We start from the raw sequence: 24,193 nt of genomic DNA, 5'->3' as shown, positions 1-24,193 counted from the left end.
TCTTTTTATTTCTTGTTCGAAAGTGACAACTATTGCTGTAATATGAACCATCGAAAGAATCGAGATATTTCGACATTAGAAGCAATATGGGCGCCACAACATCTTAAACTTCTGGTAAGAACATTTTCATTTTTGTCATTAAAAAGGTTCTCATCAAGAGACTTCTTTTTTTCAAATTTAATAATTTGATATTTTGCCTTTACGAAAGCAGGAATATGAACTTCCTTATGATATTGACCCAAATCATGTGCAATCCAGAAGATGATCCTTTTCAATTCATACAGTACCATAATATCTCGCATATAAGCCATTTTGGAACAAAAAAAAATTATGACTGGATCAAAGGTACGCATATATGCGCACAAGACTTGCTATACTCATTTCACCAGTAGATGTCGGCAATGTAATATTTACTATTGTCGGGTTATTTCCTGTTTTGCAGTAAGAAAACAACCATTACTGGATGAATTAATTCCTCATGATATCGACCCTAATAGTGTGCTTTTGATTTATACAGTATCCCAGAAATACCACTCACCATTGTGAATCGGAAGACGGCTTATACGTAAGAAATTTTAAAATTCAACAATTTTAAGGGAATTTTAACGGTGCAGCTTATACGCGGGGGCGGCTTATATGCGAGTAACAATGGTATCTCAGAAATACCGCGTGTCATGATTTTTTAAAGATTTTTCCCTTCAAAGTAACAGATTGGTACTCCCTATTAAAACCATCAATATGGAGGTAAATGTTGTGAATACAGGGGTGTCTTAAATGGAGAAATTGTAAAATTCAAAAATTTTAAGGCAATTTTAAGAGTGCGGCTTATTTGCGGTGGCGGCTTATATGCGGTGGCAGCTAATATGCGAATACGGTAATTTTTTATGACCGCTTATTTATGTGTGCAATTTATGGTGAAGCTTTATATCTCATTGTACTTGTATAATCACAATAAAAGCATTCAATTCAATGCATTTTGATAGTATATGAATATTGATATACATACAGCTTGTGTTGCCTTCATTGTATTATATACATATAATTTTTTGTAGCTCGAGGCATATTTTTTTTTGTCCAATACAGAGTACCCGGAGAAAACTGTAAGGGAGTATTTTTGGTTTTAAATATTTTTTATATAATTAATTGGCTAACGTACAGTTGGAAAAGGAATTTAGCACAGGATCCTCAATCGCACTCGACATTAATAACATACTAACGACAGCATTGTTAAAATCCAATTTTTTAAATTAAAAGATGTAGATAGATTATTCCATTAGGAATATTGCTATGAATGTAGTTATTACTCCAAATAAAGCAGTCAAAGACTTGGTTCAATTATGTTTTGATACACTAAATCGCCTGAAATCAAGAATAGGCGATTTTGAAAACCCGCGCACGAGAACATGGAAAATCCAGGCAGGAAAATTGGAACCCACCGGCGAGTGAACCCTTGATTTTTAGACCTGTGAGGCAGACGTTTAAACCACTTCACCGTGCCACCTAGTATATTTAAGGGTAATCAAAAAGTTGGAGTTACATGTTATTAAATGGATGGTAATGATATTTGGCTTGTCCTGATTTCTCATTTGCAGTACTAGTAGCACACTCCCTGTGATATGTTATCATTAACACCTTCATTACAATATTCACTAAATTTGGATCCGACTCTACTACTGTGGAAATAAACTCTCTGAGCCCGAAAATAGCGTGGTAGTCTGTGACAAAAACTTGGAAGCATACTAAAGCTGTGTGATGGATGTCTAAAATTGATAACAAATATTATTTGGAACCGCTGGAAACTACCATTTTGTATTGCATTCTTACTGTTAAATAAACATTAAAATTAACTAAACTGTGCCACAACAAATCGTATGGTCTCTTAATTTGTTAGGGTTAGTTAGTGTCCGGCACAAGAATATAAACAGGAAGCTTTGTTTTATAAACAAGTGAGATAAATGGCTATAAAACACACACTGTAAGCCTGAAGGCAGATGATCTTTAACAACTGTACATGGGTTTTGGCAAATAAAACAAAAATGCAGACAAATAGAACAAACATAAACACCATTCAACTTGCTGGAGGAGTGTGACAACATCATCACTCTGAAAACAGATCTTATATTATTATAAGTAATATCAGCTGTCAAACTTAATTTTCAATACTTTTAATATGAAAGTGAATTGAAGTACAGTAAATTTGCAGTGTTATATCAGAATAAGTATTAATTAGCAGAGACACACTCGTAGGACTGTGAGAAAGTGTGGCAGCCTACCACTAATGTATGGGTAACACTGCGAGCCTCCACGTGGCATTTTTCATGTCTTTTTTTATTTGCCTGGAGTAACTGGTAACAATCAATTTTCCCTTAGCCTGGAAGGGAAAATGTCTGTGATATCTTCAACTTTCTTTGAAGTTTACATAAAGTGAGGTTTTCTCACATAGTCCTGCATAGGGCTGGAGGGTATCCATTACACCCACCATAGCACCAATTCAATATATATTCCTTTGATGGTGTGGCGCTTCAATCGTCATGGCTTTATAGTGCTATAATATTTCCATTTGGATATGGTTCTATAAAAAAAAACAAGTGTTCTTGTCCTTATTTTACCAAATTGTTTATCAAAGAAAATTAATGACTTAGTTATTGAAATGCTGTTGGTTTAGAAGTTTTTTTGTGTGTTGTGTAGTTAATGTTGCACAGAATTCATGATCTCAATTTTCCTTGTGCATTGGAAAATATCTAAAACAGTAATTGTTAATTGTTTAATTTGGAATATTTTTTTTCTTCAATCCTCAATACTTCATGGTGCTAAAATATATCCATTTGGATATAGGTTATGTAAACAAACAAGTTTTCCTCAACTGTTTAGTATTTTTTTAAAGACATAAGTGATTGAAATACTTTCGGTTTAGAAGTATTTTTAATTTTTTGTATTGTGTAGGTAAATGTTGCACAGGATTCATGATCCCAATTTTCCTTGTGCATTGGAAAATATCTAAAATAATTGTTCTTTGCTTAATTTGCAATCTTTGTTTTAATATTATTCCGGGCCTGAGATTAATATTGCAGCCTGCACTCTTGTCTTTTTAAAATTATGAAACAATTAGATCATGTGTGTCAATTTTATTTTAACAATATTTAAACATATTATGCAGCGTTTGTAGGTCACAGTCTGTTTCAGCAAATGTTGAGTGCTTGGTTGTCAGTTTTAGCAGCGGTAAATGAACTGAAACCTACAATTATATTGGAGGCATATCAGCAACAACAAATATGTAATGGTAATTATTATTTTTTAAACATGACCCATGGATCATAACAGTTAACTAAAATATTTAAGCGTGCATTTTCTGAAATCTTGGAGGCAAAATGTGGCCTGTCTAATTTGTAACTATGTGTAACTAGGCCTTTCCCGTATCGAAATTGTTATTGTCACAATGAAATTTCCCGGTTACGGGATCAATAAAGTTATCCAATCCAATTCAGGGGTTAGTTTGGAGTCCTAAATGAGAATTGTTAATTAATTGTTTGATTAATTTGGCAAAAACTTGTCTTATTTTGCACTATGGTCTTGAAGCAGTAAATAGATTCCTTTACTGCATGTGGCATCTACTAATTTAACTTTGATTATCCCTCTGATTCAATACAAGTGCCGTGCAACTTTGTGTTCTGGAAAATTGAATACAAAAGGAAATCCCATTAGAGATGTTGGACTTAATTTGTCATTAACCCACCCTGCAAATTTGGTGATTCTCATTTAACATGGCTTTGAATGTGACAGGTTAGTTTTGAGCACAACCACATCTTAAGGCAAGAGGTATTTTTAATCACTGTTAGTTAGTTAGTGGGTTTGCAAGATTACTCCCTAATCCCGTCACATAATTGGAAATTGGGCCCTGTTACATGATATGTAGAGGATTGGAATCGAGTCAAAAGGATTAATGTATTGATATTTTCTTTTACTTTTTTGGGGGTGGGGGTCTATAAAATAGTCCAATGTTTTGCCAATATAGTCTTTTTAACATGCCTTTAATGTAAAACAGATTATTCAAACATTATATATTTGAAAACTTTGTTTAAACTATTATTTTGATAGACTTGGTATTTTTGTAATTAGGGTCTATTGTTTTTACTATTTACAATGAGGTTATGTGAAGAAAATATTTAATTGCCTTTTCGTTTCTCACACAGATTGATAGTTTCTATGAAATACACATCGTTTGTATTGTGTTTGTGTGGTGTTCTAGATCTATGAAGTCTAACTCTTGGTCAGACATGAAAGACCACCCATCACAAAGGGATCAAAATGTTATGTAATTTTAAATTTCAAACTTAAATAAGACAAAAATAAGACCTTTTAACAACGTTGGTATTTGGGTGCTAGATCAGTGCTTGGCTCCATTCATTTATACAGTCATACCTCTCCTTACGAATGCCTCTAAGTATGAAATATTCAGGTTACAAAACCTTTTAAGATGCAAATGAGTGACTCAAGATACAAAAAAAGATCCAACTTATGATAACGTCAATACATTTTCTACATCCATTATTTTATTGTGAATTTTTAAAAAATGTGTTCTATAAAGTTGAATAACATTGACAACTTTAAAAATGCCACAGGATGGTGCAATGGTTTTCTCGTCTGACTTCTGTGCTGGCAGGCACGGGCTCGATTCTTGCTGGTGCCAGTATGATTATGATTGTAAATGGTCGTCTGTCTCTCTGTGCCCTATGACTAACTGGTGACCATTCTAGGGCGTAGTCTTCCTTTGGTCCCAAATTCAGCTGGGGTAGGCTCCAGCAACACTTACAAGGATGCACGGTATGGAAGATGAAGGAATTAATACCAATAAAAATTGCTTGTGCACATGTGGAAATATTGATGTTGTATTGTGAACCTCCATAAGTTGGTCATCTGCCCATTTAGATCATATAGGACTTTAGGTCGTGGAATCCAAACGCCATCTCTTCCATTCTAACTTAAAACAGATGTGGGGTTAGCTTGTGTTTATGTTCATGAGCACATTCCTTTTTACCTCCTCCATGTGTCTGTCCTGCTGTGGCTGTCTCAGTTGGTTGACTACACAGCTGGAGCCCAGACCAGTGATTTGGTTGTTCCAAACTCGCCAGAGAGCCCATTTGCCGATCCTTCACACCAGTCTCACTGTTATTTTAGTCAAGACAGCTGTGAATGACATTTCACATTGTTTCTGACAAACCCCTTGTGGAAGCAGGTTTAGACATTTAAGTGAGCTCATGTTTGAACCCCAGCAGTAATCTTACAAGTTCAAGTTGGAAAGCATCAGCACTTTAAAAAATGGAATAGGAAAAAAAATACTCCAACAAGGCTCCTGGTTTGAGGAAATGGTTTTCAATTGCCTGCGAAGACTTCCAACCTGTCCTGGGATACTTTTTCCTCGGAGCCACCTGGTTTCCTTACAGAATATCAGGTAGCGACAGGTGTTACGCTCACCTGCTGTTTTATTGGTTGCAACATAAGGGTGGGGGATTTTGAGATTGAGAACAGGGAGCCATTTTTTTCCCTCAGGTTATTAGCCGTTTTGATCGAACATTGTGCTGGTGAAAACTGACTAGTTTGAAAGATTTTGAACAGTCCCTCAAGCAGTGTCCAAGGTTAATGGTTTTGAAGCAGTTTATTACACAGCAATGGAGAACTGTAACACTAGGCAGAGAAAAACTAAGATAATTTTTAGGGAAATTAGCTGGGTGATTCAATTCCCCACACCGCTACATTCATGACAAACAACCACTTTTTGTTGCCTACTTGAGCAAATATGGTCTACTTAATGCTTCTTGTTAATGTGTTTTTTTGGGGGGTTTGCACATTTTTTCGAATTACAAGCACTTTTACACATTCCGTATTGACCAATGGCTGTTTTTAATAATTGCTTGCAACAATTTTCCATCATTTATCATTTGCAATTCAATTTATTGTTAACAAAATCATTTTGTATAGCTGAAGATTAAGTTGATGTTTATTTTAAGTGAATGTGCCATGTAGATACTGTTTATCATTATTCACTTGTATTTACACTGAACAGTTCACAATTCTTTTCATAAACAAAAACAAGGATTGTACTGAAAACAACGCAAACAACCAATTGAGGGTAGTTTTAGATATTGTGATATTGTGTAAGCTGTCTGGTTTGCATTGTATTTTTAGATGATTGACAGCATAGCACGCAGGACTGTCATTGTTTGGCATCTCATGTGACAACTGCTCAGTGAAGTGCTGCCTCTACTTTGCATTTACAGTGGTTGAGAAAAAAACTTATTTTACCAGGAGCAAAGTAGCCCCTACCTAAATATAGGGGCGCACATTGCAAATTAACATGAAAGAGTCAATAATCACATTTCATTAAAAATTCTTAGGGTTCTGCAAATGCATTGCAGTGGACACAACAGGTCATTTTACATTTAAAACAGTTAATTTGATCCGGCTGTTTTGACAAAATCTTTTTGAAATTTTGGTAACTGAAATGTAATAATATCTCACCAAAAATGAAATCAGCTAAAGTAACTCACCAGTACTTTAATACAGTTGCAAAGTTACATTGTAGGACTTGAATGCAGAGTTCATTCACGTGAGTGGTGTATGTTTCATTGACAAGTATTTAATCGTAGAAATCTTGAAATGGAGGTACTGAAAACCTTTAATTTGCCCCTGAGTCTGATTCACTTAACCTTTTGTTCTTCCAAATAGATACCAATGTCTGAGTCGATAATTCAGAAGTAAAATATCTCTGAAGAGAGTGATAACATGTATGGATGGGAATCTCTGGGTTCCTCACGATATGATATAATTTTGTGATACAACACTCATGATTTGGATTATCGCACAATATGGAAATACAATAGTGATGGGCAGGAAATCAATCCAAGATATTTTACCATACCATGTGATATGTTGTCACATCCCTAGCAATCTGGCGCCAGTTCTCCAAATGACCAGTTTTTAAGGAAGCGTACCAACACCTCTTAAATGGAAAAATTCATTTTGGGAAACTATCGTTTTGTGTGAAACTTTTTTCGCTGTTCAAATTTCTTTAATCTGTCCACCATAATCCTTACAGGCACTTGGTGGGAATGGGAAATGATGGAAGACAAAGGCCCTCGTGTAGCCGACTACTTTGTGGTGGCCGGTCTAACAGACTCATCCAAGCCTTTGGACCGAGAAATCCACTTTGACGACGCCTGCCACAAAACTGCCAAGCCGAAGTCACCCATCACTGATGTGGCAGTAATCATCCGTTCCATGGGCGATGAGATTCCACCAGGATTCACGTGTATTGAGACGACACCAGGTGGACATTGTGCTGACCTCAACAATGGAGGGCTAATGCTACCCCAGATTTTCCTTTGCTACAGACGAGGTTGTGACAAGCCACCACTTATTGATCTCGGGTAAGAATCAAGATAATTTTTATTATCATTAATAAAATATATAAAATATTTATTATATTATCTAAATTTGTGGAAAAAGTACAGTAGTGTTCCCCGAGCAACATGTCTTTAAGTGGAGAAATTCAATGTTTCCTCAGTCATCCTGTTCTCTTGTAACAGGCAATATATGACAATGGGCTCGAGTCTTAGTATAAAGAGTGTTGTGCTTATCAGGGACTGACAAAGAGCCTCTGTTCAGGGTATCAGAGCCTTTGTGTGCTGAAAGTTATGAAGGGTTACAATTTTGTGGACACGAGTGAGACTAATGAGAACTGGACACTTCTTTGTGGACAAGTGCGTATACATCATTGCTGATTACAACATTTCTAGAAGTTTTCATAGTTTTAAAAAGGTCTCTGGTGACAACAATGCAAAAGAAATAGTTAGTATCTGTGGGCATTCACTAACCGTTTCACTGTTTTGTCATGGTAACATTTCATACTACCGTATTTACTCGCATATAAGCTGCTTTTCTCTGACAAAATCATGTTAATTGACCACATAAACATCTATTTGTTTTGTGTAATTGGTCACTCCATTGGCCTTACTCCCACAGTGTTCTCTATGAGTGGAAGGAAAGGTTAAAACAAGGCTGTCAACTTATTCAGACCACACCTTCTGGTCGCCCTGCCAACATCAGTGGAAACTCCTCCCAGCGCATCTATGTCACTTACCGACGGGCACCTGAGAGCCAACCGCATGCTTCTCTGGCTGTCACTGACATCTGTATCATTATCCCAAGTAAAGGAGAGATTCCTCCTCACACCTTCTGCAAGGTTGAGAAAAATCTTAACAGCAGTATGGTAAGACAAAAAAATGTGTTTGGAACTAAGACATTCTAGTAAACACACACACGATGCACCAAAAAAGTCTGTAGTTCAAAGTAGAACATAGTAGCCCATAAGCGGATGTTTTCCTTAAGATTGCCTTTTAGCTCCCAAAAAAAAGTTCAGATATTTGAATGTCAGCAAAATCAATGAACATCCAAAAATATGACATTAAAGGTTCCCTTTGTTCTTTCATGTGCTAATTTCAGTGGGGTTCGTCTGTTTACCTATGTTATAAGAAGTCTGTGACCAAAACCAACTCGATATCATACAAAGCAGGTAAACTGAATATTGCCTTGTGTTTCTGAATTGAATTATTGAATAATCTAGGAAATGTAGGTCCATTGGTCAACATAAATGAGTATAATACACATTAACATATGTGTTGGTTAGATTGATAAAAAGTTTTACATTGATTAGATTATTTACATTATTTTGTTTTCTTTATTTTCTCTTTATTTTCTGTGTTCCAGGACATGTCTTGAGCTAGCAAACATACTTTTAAAATTATACATCTGTTTTGATTTGAAGAAGACAGAAATTTTGCAACCTGACCAAAAAAACGAGCCCAAATTTTAAGTTTCATGACTTTGCTGATTGTATTGAAGTGCTAATATATAGTACAGTGGACCTCGAGATACAAGCTTAATTCGTTCCGGGACTGAGCGTGTATGTCGATATTCTCGTAACTCGAATGAACATTTCTCATTGAAACGAACTAAAAACAAATTAATTCATTCCAACTCTCTGAAAAACACCAACAACAGGATATTGGATTTTGTTTCATAACAAATTTAAATGAACTTGGATTACGATGTAGACATACTCAAAATTAAGTTTAATCTAACCTTACACTAAACTTAATTCTAATTTTGTTTTTAAGTTTGGTACCTTTCTCCTGGCCGGTTTGGCTGCTTGCCCCGCCTCCACACTGACTTTCCCTATCGATGAGCTGTTTGTTTTTGAATTCCCTTCAAAATATTCCGAAAATGATGCACACAAATGTCCTCACAATAGGATAATGCACGACATCTTGCCAACAAGAAATAGTCTTGTATTAGCGATCGCTCCACCAACGGGAGCTAAAAGGCTAAGGGGGGAAAAAAATAAAAAATGCAACGCTCCGCCCAGTGCTCGCAGAGACCTTACAAAGAGGGAGTTGTGACCAGAGACATTACACAAGGGAGTTGCGGGGAGAGACCCAGTGGCCCTGATGTTCTTATGAGAAGCCAACGAGAAGTGATATGTGCTCCTCGTATTAGCGATCGCTCCATATCTCGCGCTGAGTGACAGAAAAAAATCCTGAAAAAAATGCAACGCTCCGCCCAGTGCTCGTAGATATCTGTTATACATGAAACAGATGTGGCAAAAAAAGACTGCGCTAAAATCATAAACAGCCTCTCATACCTTGTCCACCTGGCTGTCTCGTATCTCGAAATTTGTCTCGTATCTAGAGATAATTATTTGCTCAAAATTTTACTCTATCGAAATGCTCTTATGTCGAGGTACCACTGTATAAGCAAAACTAGCCAAGCGAATATTTTTCCTCTCGTGTAGGGTTATTCAGCAGATATCCAGAGGACGACTATGAGTCATTTCCACTGCCAGAATCTGTTCCTCTCTTCTGCCTTCCCATGGGAGCCACGATTGAGTGTTGGCCCGTCAGCACCAAATACTCTCTGCCTGTTTTCTCTACATTTGTCCTAACTGGAGCTTCTGGAGAGAAGGTTTCTTTCTATTTTTTATATATATAATGTGTTGTTAAACTCAGACAATGCATGGCAAAACTTAGTTGTCCCAATTTGTGTCCTAAACAAGCAACCTAGTTGTACCACTGATAAAGCTCCTTTGCTTTGATCATGGCCAAAATGAGGAATTTCTGGGAAGCATGGGAATTTTGTAGCCAAACACAATAACTGACTCCATGTTATGTTGACCTCTCCCTTTGATGTTGATTAATAAGCATTGCTCTTATTTGTTTTTTTTTATGCTTATTCATGTTTTTTTTATTACATTTTTCAGTCCTGGGGTCCTGGGTTCAATCCCAGGAAAGTGGGTGGGTTTTCTCCTGGTACTCCAAGTTCCTCCCACATTACAAAAACATACATGGTAGGCTGGTTGAACACCCCAAATAGCCCCTGGATATGAGTGTGAGCGTGAACGGTTTTCCGTCACCTCGTGCCCTCCGATTGACACGCCACCAATTCAGGGTGTAACCCATCTAATGCCTGAAGTCAGCTGGGATAGACTCCAGCGCCCTTCATGACCCTTGTGAGGATAGGTGGTTCCAAAAATAAATGAATTTTTATAAGCAATATTGCATCTACTAAGGAAATTAATTGGTTCCAGAAGTTTTTGTGTCACACGATTTTTCCTAAGTAAAGATATATTTTACATCAAATAATTTTACTTTACTACATTTACTATATATGTATACATATATACATAAATGTATATATGTGTATATTCGTGTGTATGTGTGTATATGTGTATACATGTTTATATGTATATATACTATTATTGTTAAGAATAATAGCATTTTGAAGATAAATAAAGTTTTTCACCTTCACAGTGTTCAGATTCTGCCAAGAATTTTAATATTCAGTGCATTTCTAGTATTTTCCTCCTTAAATGGTCGTAAAATACTTGGGTCTGAATGTCTTTTTTCTCATGAAGATGCCAATTAAAGCCTATATATGCATTATGGATTAGAAAGCTCACAGCCTGTACAATATACAGTGACAAGTGTACATTACGTCACCATAGATATAATAATGTAGGTTTAACATTACACTGGGACTGTAACATGGCGAGCTAGTCATCTAACATGCTTATTCCCCTTTTTTTCAGGTCTATGGTGCTGCCATACAATTCTATGAACCCTACCCGCAGGAGTGTCTAACAGATCAACAGAGCGGTCAGCTGGGTCTGCTTATCGCCGATACACCCAAAGCCTCGCCATGCAACAGCCCAACCGTTGTCACCAGCAATACTACTTCCTCCACCTGCTCAGTCTACACCAACAAATGTATCTGCCTGCTTTCTCACTGGCCCTTCTTCGATGCTTTTCGCAAGTTCCTCACCTTTCTGTATCGATATTCCATCTCTGGGCCTCATGCCCTGCCAATTGAGAAGTGAGTTATTCATATTTAGTAATTGACTTTTGTTTTATTATTTTTTAAATTTGTGACTTCCGTTTTGTCTTAGGAAACATAGAAGTTTCTCCCAGTTAGACAGCCTATTATGCCATGGTCAGACTGGTTCAGAACAAATGTTTACTGCCATATCAGGATACCTAATAGGCTTATACAAGTGTTACATTAAGATTTAAGAAGAGATGGCACCAATACATAAGTACCCACGTGCTAACCCTGGCGAGGGTGATCTGCTTTGCTGCTGTCTTCACCACTTTTCCAGATTTGAATTGGCATTATGTACCAAATCAAAAATGTAATGTATTCTTATTAGTCAAAATAGTTCAAGGATGATTAAAGTAAAATTTTACATATTAAATATCATAAAGTAATTAAAATTCAGCCTCAGGACGGGTTCCTGTAATAATTTGACATTTGATTCTGTTGGAATTTATTCCATGCTCACTACTGCACAGAACACTACATAGTAGCCCCAAATCATTGTGCTTCCTTATTTTTTTTAAATTGTATTGTTATTCCACAGGCACATTTCCCATTTCATGCACAAGATTCCCTTTCCTTCTTCACAGAGGCCTCGCATCCTCGTGCAGGTAAATTTGAAGTAGAATTTCCTGCTGTGTTGCTAAAAGTGCAACTATGATATCTTTTGTAACTGTTATGAAATTAACCAAAGGGATACTCTCACTTTTTTACCCATCTAATGAAAGATTGGAATTTAGTGTTCCCTCAGTTATCGCGGTTAATGGGGACCGGGACCACCCGCGATAAGTGAATTTCCGCGAAGTAGGGATTCCCCTTCAAAAATGCTTAATTTGAATTTAATTCAAAAAAATATATATATATATATATTTTTTTTTTTACACTTTTTAATTGTTTTTTTTACCCCCTTGTATACAGTACACCATATAGAATACGGGTAGAGAGAGTGAAATTCATGTTATAACAAAAAAACTAAAATATGTTTTTTCAATGTAATATTTGTATTTTTTTTTCCCCAAAAAAATCCGCGAAGCTCTGAGTCCGCAGTAGCTGAACCGCGAAGTAGCGGGGGAACACTGTATTGCATTTATATCCTTACATAACTATACATATTTGGGCATTTTCGCAGCTTTCTCCCCATGACAGTCTGATGTTAAGCCAGCCCGTGTTTTCTCCATTACCACTCAGGTAAAAGTGTCTGTAATGCAAATTCTCTTGTGCTATTAACATTTTGTAAAAGCTAATTTCACATTGACTAAATAATATTTTTCTGTGGCCTTGTATTATTATGCCATGAATTATAATATCTTAATCTTTTATACCTTTTCTTTAGTGGTGGTCGATTTTCCACATTGCTGCATAACTTGGGCCCAGAGAATGCTCTCACCCTGCTGGTGTTTGCTGTCACTGAACAAAAGATTCTGGTTCACTCGTTACGGCCTGCAGTCCTGACCAGTGTAACTGAAGCGTTGGTGTCTGTAAGTTTCCACATTTAAATGTATATACTGTTTTTGTCACGTTTTAATGGGCAACCCAGTGGGTTAGTGGTTAGCGCGTGTGAGGGGTCCTGGGTTCAAATCCAGGTTGGTCCACCTGTGTGAAGTTTGCCTACGTGGGTTTTCTTCAGGTACTCTGGTTTCCTCCCACATTCCAAAGAAATGCATGGAAGGCCGATTGGACTCCCTAAATTGCCCCTGGGTGTGAGTGTGACCACAAATGGTTGTTTGTCACCTCGTGCCCTGCGATTGGCTGGCCACCGTTTCAGGGTGTCCCCCGCCTCGTGCCCCAAGGCTGCTGGGAGAGGCTTCAGTACATCCCCAACCCGCCAACCACCCCACCTCCACGGCCCTAGTGGGGATAAAATGAAATGTAATGAAATGTTGTTTTTCTTTGGAACAATATTAGATGCATAGCAAACCTTTAATAAAGTAACTGCACTAATTTTGATTTGAAATTGTCATTGTCCTCAGATGATCTTCCCCTTCCACTGGCAATGTCCATATATTCCTCTTTGCCCTCTGGCCTTGGCTGATGTGTTGAGTGCCCCATGTCCATTTATTGTAGGAGTGGACTCTCGGTATTTTGAGCTTTATGACCCACCGCCAGATGTGAGTTGTGTGGACCTGGACACAAATACCATATTCCAGTAAGTGCAACCTCTACTATTAAGGTATGAGTGCATCCCCTTTGAAAAGTCAATTTGGAAAAAAAAAATCTTGAACACAGGGAATCTTGTGACTATTTCCACTTCTTAAATTAATTTACATTTTACATTTGATTTAATGGTTGTATTGATCTTTGTATATGTATTTCATATTTTTTTGAGTTACTACTGAATAGCACAAGTGCCAGCAATTTCTACCCAAGCATGAATATTCCACAAATGTATAATTGGCCACATAAGTTCAGATTATTTTTTCTATCTCATAGAGGTTTTTCTGTTAGTTTTTGAGGCACACAGCAATGTTTCACTTCTTTTTTTCCTTTTAAACTTCATTACTAGCTTGACACAGTATGTTTGGAGCTCCCTTGTCTCAATTGCACCACCTGTTTTTATTGGCCCTTTAGCCTCTCTAGAACTTAGTTTGTCTTATTTTCTAGTAATGAAGACAAGCGAACACTCACATGGAAGAGCTTGCCCAAGAAAGCTTGTAAAAATCTAATGAATGTGCTAAACAATCTCTACCAGCAACTGCATGATGGTGAGTACAAACTGAGCTGATTACAAATCAGGATGCTTCATTTTATAGTGTTTGCCTTTTTTTTACTTCACCCTGAAAGTGGTTTTGCATTAGACCTGGAAAACCTCATGTCACTTATTGGGTTAAAAGTGTTCTAAATGTGTGGCTCCCACACAAAATCTAATTAATTTGTTGTTGAAGCACTATCAATGATACTTCTTGTGTGTCTTTAGGCCAGTACCGCTCTGATAGCCTGCTCGAGCTGAGCATAAGTGATTTATCGGAGTTGAGCTGCGGGAAAAGTCTCCATACTTTGGAGTTAGAGATTCAGGAAACCTTTCTGCGCTTCATGGCAGCCATTTTAAAGGGATATCGCTCTTTTCTGCGACCAATTACCCAGGCACCTTCTGAGAAGGCAACAGATGCCAGCTCACTTTTTGACTTGCAAGGTATGGGAAATCATTTAATTGAAACACAGAAACTTCTAATGGTCCAACCAAGATACCAGCCTGCTTGTACACCTCACAAAGCAGTTAATTAAAATCCTGAGGTTATTTGTTGTTTTTCTCCAAGGACTAGAGAACCTCTGAATCTATATTTATCTAAAAACATGACAAAAACATAGCTGTCAGACTCACCTGAGATTCTGCCTGTTCACCCTAACAGTTTTATCTACATATGTACCATGTACTTGACTTCCGACAAGTTAAGACTGGATACTGACTTATCCAACATTAGATTGGACAGACTCCATTGCATCCATAGCCATAATGAGCCATAGTTTTTTTTTTATGTTTTGTTTGATTGAGAATGTTTTTGTGAATCAAATGGCTTGACAATTTACGTCAGCTGTTGATGTCCTCTATTTGGCCGCTTATCCTGAGAACATGTTCATTTTGCAGCTGAACTCATTTGGGGATGATATGATATCATATTTTCTTCCTTTGAGAATTGTTTCTGCCAATTTTAAATGTAACAGACATGTTTTGTAGTGCGATGATTCATTGATTGAGGCAGGAGAGTCTAGCTCATTTAATATGGTTTGAGTTTAGGCTGTGTAGGAATGTTTTCTAATGTATTGTATGTAATGCACATTACAATACATTACTATTCAAGAAAACAGCTAGAGAACAACTGAGAAATTTCTCATGCTTTGAGGGCATATTTGTGGTGTTTCAGAATCAAGACACATTATTCATACAAACATATTTTCATATTTAGAGAGCAGAATAAAAAATGTTTACTCTGGGTCAGCATCTGTTTTGTTTGACACATTTGAACTCAGTCGTATCCGATTCACAATAAAATATTAACACCTTTTGCCTCCAGGGTTTTTGAAAAGCCGTGACCGATCCCACCAGAAGTTCTACTCGCTGATGACCAAAACCCAGATGTTCATCCGTTTTATTGAGGAGTGCTCCTTTGTTAGCGACAAAGATGCTAGTCTGGCCTTCTTCGATGACTGTGTGGAAAAAGTTAGTGACAATAATACAACTGACTTTTATGATGCTTTTATGGGTTTTTAAAATAAAGCAATTTAGGATCTCCAAGACAGGTCTGTGACAATTTTATTGTTCGTAGAAAATTGCTTTGCTGTTTTGGAACCAAATTGCTTTATTTAAAATGATCAACCACGAACCTGTTACTCACATTTTTATTATTGTTGGCGTAGTGTACCGTTTACCTATGTTGGTGACAGTGTCACCCAGCCACCGTTATATTTTATCAACTATGATCATATTGTTATTTGATGTCATGCAAAGTGTAACACTTGAATGTTATTTCCCCTCTCTTGTTTTTCTACCCAATCTATTCTTTTTGCCTCTGTGAGCAGCTTTACAGCTCTGATCGCAGTGCTGAGAAGGGTGTCAAGGTACAATTTATCTTGGGTCCTTTTTCTCGTAGTAATTGTTTGTATAACATCAATGATCAAATGCAGGGCTGTGGTGCTGAACTACATTGTGCGCTGAGATAGCAACTTGTAGAACCAACAGGAACGAAAAGTTTGATGAATTGAAACGGTATAGCCATCGTTTTAGCCTTCATTTTCATGACATAAGTTATTTCTCCTTGTACCTCGGATCAACTCGGCTTTTCTTTGCCTATTTTCTTCAAATGGAAGAAATCACTTTGGATCCATTGGATTGAATTTGATTCTTTTGTGCAAAAAAATTGGGATTTGGACATGGCCCACGTTGAGGCTTGCATTTGTTGGTACCTTTATAAAGCTAAAACTCTTAATTCAATGCCATAGGGAAACAGATCTGGGTTTGCCATTTCCAGTGAAACAAATCAAGATTTTGGTTTGTATAAGACCTAATAAAACTCTTTAAATATGATATTTTTTCAATAATGGAATAGCCAAACACGTTGATTAATTGCAGAATTTTTCAATGACATACAGTGCTCTCTGCACTATACAAAAGGGTGGTAAAAGCCAAATTTCCAAGCACAGGCTTTGGGGTATGATAAAAGCATCCTAGAGGAGTCAACTGTGCTATTTTTATGTGGACTAATATATAATACCAAATGACCCAGATTAAAATTACATGGCCTTAAAAATCAGACTCCTGCAGGTTGAACTAGACATACTCCCCCATAATTGATACACATACATTAATAATATTAGCTTTTGAAAACACTTGTTAAATCGTATAAGTTGAACAATAGCAGAAGATAGTTTCTGCTCCAAAGGAATTTTATTGATCAATAGTAATTTATGAAAAGAAAGAGCAGCTAAATATTTGGGGTTGCAACAGTTAACATATGTTAATATTATCATTTTAATATGCAGTTTTGTTAAAATAAATTTTTATTCCGATCTCCAAATTGTTTCAGCAACAACATTTTCAAAATCGCATTGTAGTTTCTAATTGCTTTTGGTGAAATGGAACTGATTGTGAGAAATGTGGTCATGATATTGTTTTAAATCAATTGATGCCCCTTTTTACTAACTTTTTAATAATGGGAAATACTGTATTGTTGTCCAAATAATCAGTATTGTATTGTTATCAACTTGGTGACTTAACCGACTACTAGATATTAGTGGCATGGTATTAGCCTCAATCAAATTGTTAGTCAGTGACTAAAGCACCATTAGATTTTGAGTTCCCACCTAAAAATTGAACTAGGCTGTCTATAGTGAAGTAGTGCTATTTTAACCATTATGTTTTCTGCAGGTAGATGGTGACAGGCCAGATGAGACCAAGCTGATAGAGACAGATGAATCACACCGAAGTGAGCACACAGTGTTCATCACACCTCCAGAGTTGCCTCTTCTGCCTGGGGGTGAAGAGCATCCACTATGCTACAGGTAAAACTAGTATAAGCATTAAATTGAATTGGTCTGCTTAGCTTTAGCTTTATTGTTAACAGACCTACAGTTTTGCAACCCTTCCTCATTGAGTATATACTCTATGATGGTGTAAACAGCCATGTTCATGGCATTGGGTGGAAAAGGGGCAAGGGTGGGCAGGTTTAGGGTGTCAAAATTAATGTTTGAGGAAGCGTGTAGGTATAATAATAAGTAAGTGTCCAACATTTACAAAAACCTTTGTTAATAAAAAATCATTTTTCAATGATGTCTGTCCACATGATGTTCATTAGATACGATGGTTTCCCGGTGTTAAGTCTTGACCTGTTTGACCCAGTGGAGGGGCTACAGACACCTGCCTCCCGCCTTAATGCCAGGCACAGCTGTCCAACCAGCCCTGCACCAATGTTTAGGCGCAGCAAGCAGGTGAACATCACATCCATCAATCCTACTGTCTTTTTTCCTTTCCTGATCTTTGTTAGAATGCAAGGTTGTTCAATTGCTTTCTTTCAACATCTCATTAACAAACTCCTGGATTTATTGTGGCTTAATATTGTCTTACATGAAATATTGTTCAAATTAAGATGAATGATAAAATGGTATCATGATGATGCCATCCATGTATTATATTTATTACACTGTATATTGGATAATTACAAGATATGATACTATGTTTATGTATTATATTTCCAACTCTTAATGGCATCTTAGATTTTCTTTTCACACAAAAATGGGTTAATGTTTTGCCATTTTATCTTCCCCCCCCTCCCCTACGTTTGTAAGGTGGCAATAAGAACAAAAGACATTTGATATTTTTTTGCCTAGCTTAAACAGTTGGTCTAATAAAAAAAAACTGTCGGTATATTAGAGCTTTCATGTACGATATCTATTAAACTGACAATTTTACACCAATTGTCTGCCCATTCTGACCACAGGAGATTAAATCAGCTCAGAAAATAGCCAAAAAGTACTCATCGAACCCTCAGCTGTGGTCCATGTGCCTCCTCCGCCATTGCTACGGCCTCTGGTTCATCTGCCTGCCTGCATACGTGAAGGTTTGCCATTCCAAAGTACGGGCACTTCGTACTGCTTATGACGTCCTCCGGAAGATGCCGTCTAAGAAGCTGCAGCCACCTGATGAGGTAATGTACCAGAAGAAAACAGTAATAAGAATTCTAGATTTTAAAATGTAACCTCCACCGGTTTTATTTGAGTTGTTGTCATTGTAGGAAAGCGTTTTCGTCACTTTTACAGGTGTGCTACAGAGTGCTGATGCAGCTTTGTGGACAATATGGTCAACCTGTCCTTGCTGTCAGGGTTCTCTTTGAGATGAAGAAAGCTGGAGTCCAACCCAATGCTATCACATATGGCTATTACAATAAGGTAGAAACATATACAATTGTATTTTTATTTTAAAAAACGTTCATTAAAATAAATAATATACAATTGAAAACTGGCATCCACCTATGTGGGCATCAAATCTTGGGTTTTGAATGTCACGGTTGTATTTTACATATTGTTTATCTGACCCAAAATTTGATGTCCATGCATTTGGAATCCAAGTCTTAATGAGTTTAATTTAAGATTTTTCTAATGATCCAAATAGTCACTTCCTCTAGAAAGAGTTAAATAAATTTGTAACAAAGAAAATTTGACATGACTAGTTCGTTTATGCAACTTAGAAAATTAATGGATGATATATTTAGCTAGTTTTATATGCTTTTTCATCAGTCAGTACTTTCGTTTTTTATTGTTTTTTATAACCTTATATAAGAGCAGACAAAAAGAAAATGCAAAAAACTAAATCGCTGGTGGCAAGGGAGTTGATCTCCTTTGTCTCCTCATCATGCTCTATTTTGAGGTGAAAATAGGTCTCCTGTTTCATTTGCAGGCAGTGTTGGAGAGCACATGGCCAACCAGCACCAGAGGAGGCTACTTCTTATGGATGAAGTTGAGAAACGTGGTCTTAGGTGTGGCTCAGTTTAAGCGTTCACTGCGGAAACATGTCCCTCTTACGCAAAGCCCTCTTTCAGGTAAATTAATGGTGAAAAAAAGAGTCTTATTGGGATGTGTTGCATTGACAATCATAAATATTGTTCAAATGCAATCAATGATACTAAAAAAAAACAGTGAATTGTAAAACACAACATTTAATGGGTTGCCAATGTTTTTTTTTTTGTTATTTAAAGCCGATGGCAGTGAGATGGATGCTGTTAGTCACGGAAGCTTGGACAGCGCCACTGATGCTAATTTGAACGAGCAAGTTTCCTACACTACTGACACCATTAAAATAGATCCTACAGACGATAGATCCAGCACAGGTACGTATATTCCAAGTATTAAATATTTTCTTGACATAGACGTTATGTAACACAATCCTCTTTTGTCCCGTCCAACTCGTGCACTGGCAACGTCTTCATTTTTCTCCACTGTTTTCTTCCTTCATATCAATTCATGTCTCCTCATGGTTTTGTGGCTGTGGTTTCTGCTCTGCTCTATCCCTAACCCTGGCCCTCACTTTGGCCCGCCTGTGTGGCTTCTTGCATGCAGTCGGCCATGTGGGTGGTAGCGTGGGCTCCAGAGCCCACTCGCGCCGTGGGGGTTATGAGATCAGAAAACCCACCCTCAATCCAGGTAAAATTCACTTTCCTTCTGACCATCTCTCCTCTACGTTAACCCACTACTGTTGATTGATTTTTTTTTTTTTTGTTGCATTGTCTCATCTTTGACATTTACATTCCCAATCTCTCACAATCTCATCTTTTCTAAATTGTTTCCTTGTGGTGCATCATTGTATTGTTTTGTATTCCACTGCTATTCTCTTCATAGCCCCTCACTAACTGCTTAATTGTTTAATTTTGAATTTTTATCTTCAAGAATAGTATTTTTTATTTATTTTTTGGTCTGCTCAAAAAGGGACGACTCAGTGTTCGAGTGGTTAGCGTATCAGCCTCACAGTTCTGGCTTCGATCAGTGTGTGGAATTTCCATGTTTTTTCCGGGTCTTCCAGTTTCTGCCCACATCCCAAAAACATGTATGGTAGGCCAGTTGGACACTCTAAATTGAGTATGAATTGTTCTCCGTATCATTGTGACTTCTGATTGGCTGGCCATAGATTCATGGTGTCCCCCGCCTGGTTCCTGTAGTTTGCCTGGGATGTGATCCAGTACCTTCAGGGACAGCTTCAGAAAATGAAAAAATGAATACTCTGAAAGGTTGAGAGGAGCTGTCAATGAAGCTAAAAAGTTAAAGTAGTAGTGTGGGTTATTGGTGTCCACAGTTTAATCGTGTGATTTGCTCAAATGGAATTATCTAACGTTTGCACTTCAATTTATTAAATGGTCCTAATATCTTAACAGATATTAAAACGAACCTGTTTTAAAACCTACCATTTGCATTTGCCTAATTGTCATTGACCATTATTACATTGAAAACATCTTGCATGACAATTTAAAACAACATATCCCTTCAGCAAAGGACTTGCCGCTTGCTACCAATGTTATTTTCCTGCTGAGTCTCCAATGCGGTGTCCCAGTGGCATGTTGTACGTGTCAATATTTTTTGCAATATTATTTTTAGTCACCAGCCTTATATAATGCTCCTTTGGTGGATGTAAGTTCAACAAATGTAGCTAACAGTCATCCTTTGCATTTTGTACTTTATTTTGTATTTTGAAACTTATGATTCCTTGCTATTCCTTGCTTTGGTATCAGGCAACATCTTTTATTCCCCTCCAATTCATCACTTAGTTTTGTTATTTCTCTCTGTTTGCTAGGAGACCAGTCAGATTTGGGTTATAACTCGTTGTCCAAAGAGGAGGTTCGTAGAGGAGACGGCAGTACACCAGACTCTGTTCCTGTCAATGATGACAAGAAAGAGAGTGACTGCAGTTCATGTCAGTAGTCCTTCTGGTCTTATCTTTTTATCTTTTGTCAAATTCAGGGGGGGGAAAAGGAAATTTGTAGTACGATTATAAATAGTGTTTTCTATATTTGTAGTATCTGAAACAGAGAGCACCAAGGGAAGTAAAGATTGTCTACCTCAACTAGACACCGAAGGCAATTCTTCCATGCACTCACGGGGCATCGTTAGAAGAAGCTGTCAATATGATAATTTCAAAAGTACCGCTAAAACCTCTGCAAGCACAGGTAAGAGGACCTTTGTGTGCTAATAGTTCTCAAATTTCTTCCCAATTGAACATTTTTATTTCAAATAGAGCAACATTTCCTTGAATCAAAGTATATTATGTATCATATATGAGGGATGTTGAGATGGGAGCTGTCCCATTTGACACTTGAGATTCTTCAATTTTACCTAATATGCTAGTTTTTGCATTAAAATACCCAGTCAAATACTGTGGTAAGTTTTTGGGTCCCTGTTACAATTGCCGTTTTTTTTTTATGAAATAAAAAAATAGACCTATCTAAATTATTTATTTCAAATGTGTACATTTAATGCGCCATATCTGTAAAGTTTGACTTGTACAACGGAAGTATTATAATAATATAATAACTAATATAAATAGAAAGTAAAATTATGATAAGTGTGTAAAACCATAGTGCAGCAATTAAAAAAAGGATGGGCATTCTGTCTGATAAAAGCATTTAAATTAACCTGTTGGTTACAATTGCATGACTAAAACCCATGCTTGCATATGTATGTGCAAGCAAGCTAAGGTACTATTATCATTATTACATTAATTTATTTTTAAATTCTTTTATCTGAACATTATGTCCCACGTGACTTCCACATTTCAAAGGATGCAAGGGAAGAATCCATCATTACTTTTCACCATTGCTGTATGGAAATCTCAAAGTTGCAATAGAGGAAAACACATTTACAAACTGTTTGTTGTTAAGGATGTTCTGGACAACATATACTATATTGATATAATGAAACCAGTTTTGGGATTCTCTGTCATCTTCCTTTATTAGGTCATGTAGCTGGTCTTCTCTTCACCTCCTCTCTGGAAGAAATTGGTGAGATCCAATCGAACAGCTTGATCAAAAGACATAAGAGCACTCTGGAAGAAGTAGTCAGCGGTCGCTCGACTTTTGACTGGAAGGGAGTAAAGCGACATTATCCGAGTGTCGACAAAGTAGGCAGCCGCAGTCGTGGTGCTACCGTACTCGGTCTAAGTATGAGGCAAGGAGAAACGGACCCAGTTAAAATTGCAGAAAATCTTGGCGCCGATGCAAAAATTATATGTAATACCGAACTCGGTAACAAGATGAGGCCTGGATCATTGGCACAGAGTGGTTTAGAGGAGACCGCTGTCAGTAGAACCTGTGAAGATGAAGCAGGGAGACAAGATTCCAGTGATGAGGACATAAATAATATGGAGGCGATTTTTAATTTGGAGGATTTAGATAAAGCTAACCCAGGACTTGGAATCACCTCTCCCCAAACCTGCAGATCTCCTAAAAACACTGTTGAATGTAATCCAAGTTACTCTGGCATGAGCAGTGCAACATCATGCGGAACTGTGAACCGCACGGACATCGAGACTGGATATGACCCATTATCCCTGCTCGCTGCGGAGTCCAAGTCAGAGCACCAAAAGAAACCTACGTCCCCAGAGGACACCAACACGTCCACTGCTAACAGACATTTGGCAAAGGAGATCGAGCTGTACATGAAGCACATGGGTAGCCCACTGAGAAGTCGCACACCGAGCGCGGACCTCCACAATGCAACTAGTTCCTCCATCTTCCACCCCTCTTCCCGCTCTGCTTCTCGAAGATCTAGTTTACCCCATAACCCCCCCATTAGAACTACAGCGGTTCCACGGTCTTGCACTTTCCACCCTCCTTCACCCCCTCAGGCAATGTCACGTCAACGGCTGTGGTCATCTCCACCCTGTCGCAGTGCTAGCACCACACCCAGCCCGCATAGGGAGAATGCAAGCAGGATGACAGACGCGAGTCCTTCGCCGCCCTCCTCTTTTGCTCTCGAGACGCTTCTGACCCCAACTTTGGATGTTTTTAAAACCAGTATGGTCTCTGCTGGGAAAGGTGTGGCAGAAAAGGCCAGCCGTTGGTACTCACGTCTGGCCACATACACCACGCCAACTAAGGTACATCCTGTGATTTTTTTTTTTAACACTCGCACAGAAAGAGGCAAGCCAGGACAATGGTTCACTCAAATTTTTTTTGTTAAAGAGACCAAAAGCAAAATACTTTGCATGGCAACGCACTCGTAACAGAACAAACAGATTCAAATTAACTTGGATTTATATATCCCGAGACACTCAAACGTATGTTTAATTTAAATGTACATAAAACTGAATTGTAATTCTGAAATTGCTTTAATTTGTTTTACCTTTGTTCTCCGGGTGGAGTCCACTCGGACTCTCAGCAGTTTTTAAAAGGAACGCATGAAGGATTGTTTGTTTCTGCCTTCCCTTCAAAATATTTTGAAAAGGACGCGCACAAGTGTCCTCACAATACGATAACGCGCGACCACTTGCCAGTTTGTCATGGTGCCTCTTTTCGACAAAGGTGATAATTATTTGCTCGAAATTTTACTCGTACGTCGATATACTCGTATGTCGCAGTCCACTGTGTCTCCGAAATACCACGTGCGATGATTTTTCTTAATATTTTCCCTTCAAAGTGACACATTTGTACTCCCTATTAGAACGCTGAATATAGAGGTGAAAACTGAATCAGGGGCGGCTCATATGCGAGAAATTGTAAAATTAAACAATTTTAAGGCAATTTTAAGGGTGCGGCTAATATGCGAGTAAATACGGTAATCCATTAGTGTAGTTTAC

General features: G+C 37.6%; 1 protein-coding gene and 1 long non-coding RNA gene across 11 annotated transcripts in view; one reads left to right on the top strand and one right to left on the bottom strand.

Moving 5' to 3' along the window:
• The window catches only part of LOC144194004 (C-myc promoter-binding protein-like), a 35,580-nt gene that overhangs the window by 934 nt on the left and 10,453 nt on the right, over nt 1–24,193 (top strand). For 3 of the 10 annotated variants that reach the window (XM_077712735.1, XM_077712728.1, XM_077712731.1), the window contains exons 2-26: nt 24–114; nt 518–565; nt 7,094–7,424; nt 8,020–8,266; nt 8,500–8,569; nt 9,848–10,017; nt 11,141–11,424; nt 11,969–12,035; nt 12,554–12,612; nt 12,758–12,902; nt 13,395–13,570; nt 14,026–14,126; nt 14,339–14,554; nt 15,435–15,580; nt 15,940–15,978; nt 17,285–17,418; nt 17,712–17,844; nt 18,354–18,560; nt 18,673–18,801; nt 19,310–19,451; nt 19,608–19,739; nt 19,969–20,052; nt 21,194–21,313; nt 21,417–21,566; nt 22,353–23,494. In XM_077712735.1, coding sequence (XP_077568861.1) covers nt 7,114–7,424; nt 8,020–8,266; nt 8,500–8,569; nt 9,848–10,017; nt 11,141–11,424; nt 11,969–12,035; nt 12,554–12,612; nt 12,758–12,902; nt 13,395–13,570; nt 14,026–14,126; nt 14,339–14,554; nt 15,435–15,580; nt 15,940–15,978; nt 17,285–17,418; nt 17,712–17,844; nt 18,354–18,560; nt 18,673–18,801; nt 19,310–19,451; nt 19,608–19,739; nt 19,969–20,052; nt 21,194–21,313; nt 21,417–21,566; nt 22,353–23,494 — 4,404 coding nt within the window. In that variant the 5' untranslated portion in view covers nt 24–114; nt 518–565; nt 7,094–7,113. Of the gene's footprint in view, nt 1–23; nt 115–517; nt 566–7,093; nt 7,425–8,019; nt 8,267–8,499; nt 8,570–9,847; nt 10,018–11,140; nt 11,425–11,968; nt 12,036–12,553; nt 12,613–12,757; nt 12,903–13,394; nt 13,571–14,025; nt 14,127–14,338; nt 14,555–15,434; nt 15,581–15,939; nt 15,979–17,284; nt 17,419–17,711; nt 17,845–18,353; nt 18,561–18,672; nt 18,802–19,309; nt 19,452–19,607; nt 19,740–19,968; nt 20,053–21,193; nt 21,314–21,416; nt 21,567–22,352; nt 23,495–24,193 lie in introns of those variants that run through there. The other 7 variants (XM_077712734.1, XM_077712737.1, XM_077712729.1 and 4 more) reach the window with 6 other exon arrangements.
• On the bottom strand, nt 4,598–9,352 carry LOC144194006 (uncharacterized). The gene is made up of 4 exons (XR_013325805.1): nt 9,182–9,352; nt 8,138–8,232; nt 5,036–5,184; nt 4,598–4,974 (listed from the first exon to the last, which is right to left on the bottom strand). It is a non-coding gene; the product is annotated as an uncharacterized LOC144194006 (long non-coding RNA).

This window comes from Stigmatopora nigra, chromosome 3 (assembly GCF_051989575.1).
Source record: "Stigmatopora nigra isolate UIUO_SnigA chromosome 3, RoL_Snig_1.1, whole genome shotgun sequence".
In the NCBI taxonomy this organism is placed as follows: Eukaryota; Metazoa; Chordata; class Actinopteri; order Syngnathiformes; family Syngnathidae; genus Stigmatopora; species Stigmatopora nigra.
This window is presented reverse-complemented; position numbering and strand designations above follow the sequence as displayed.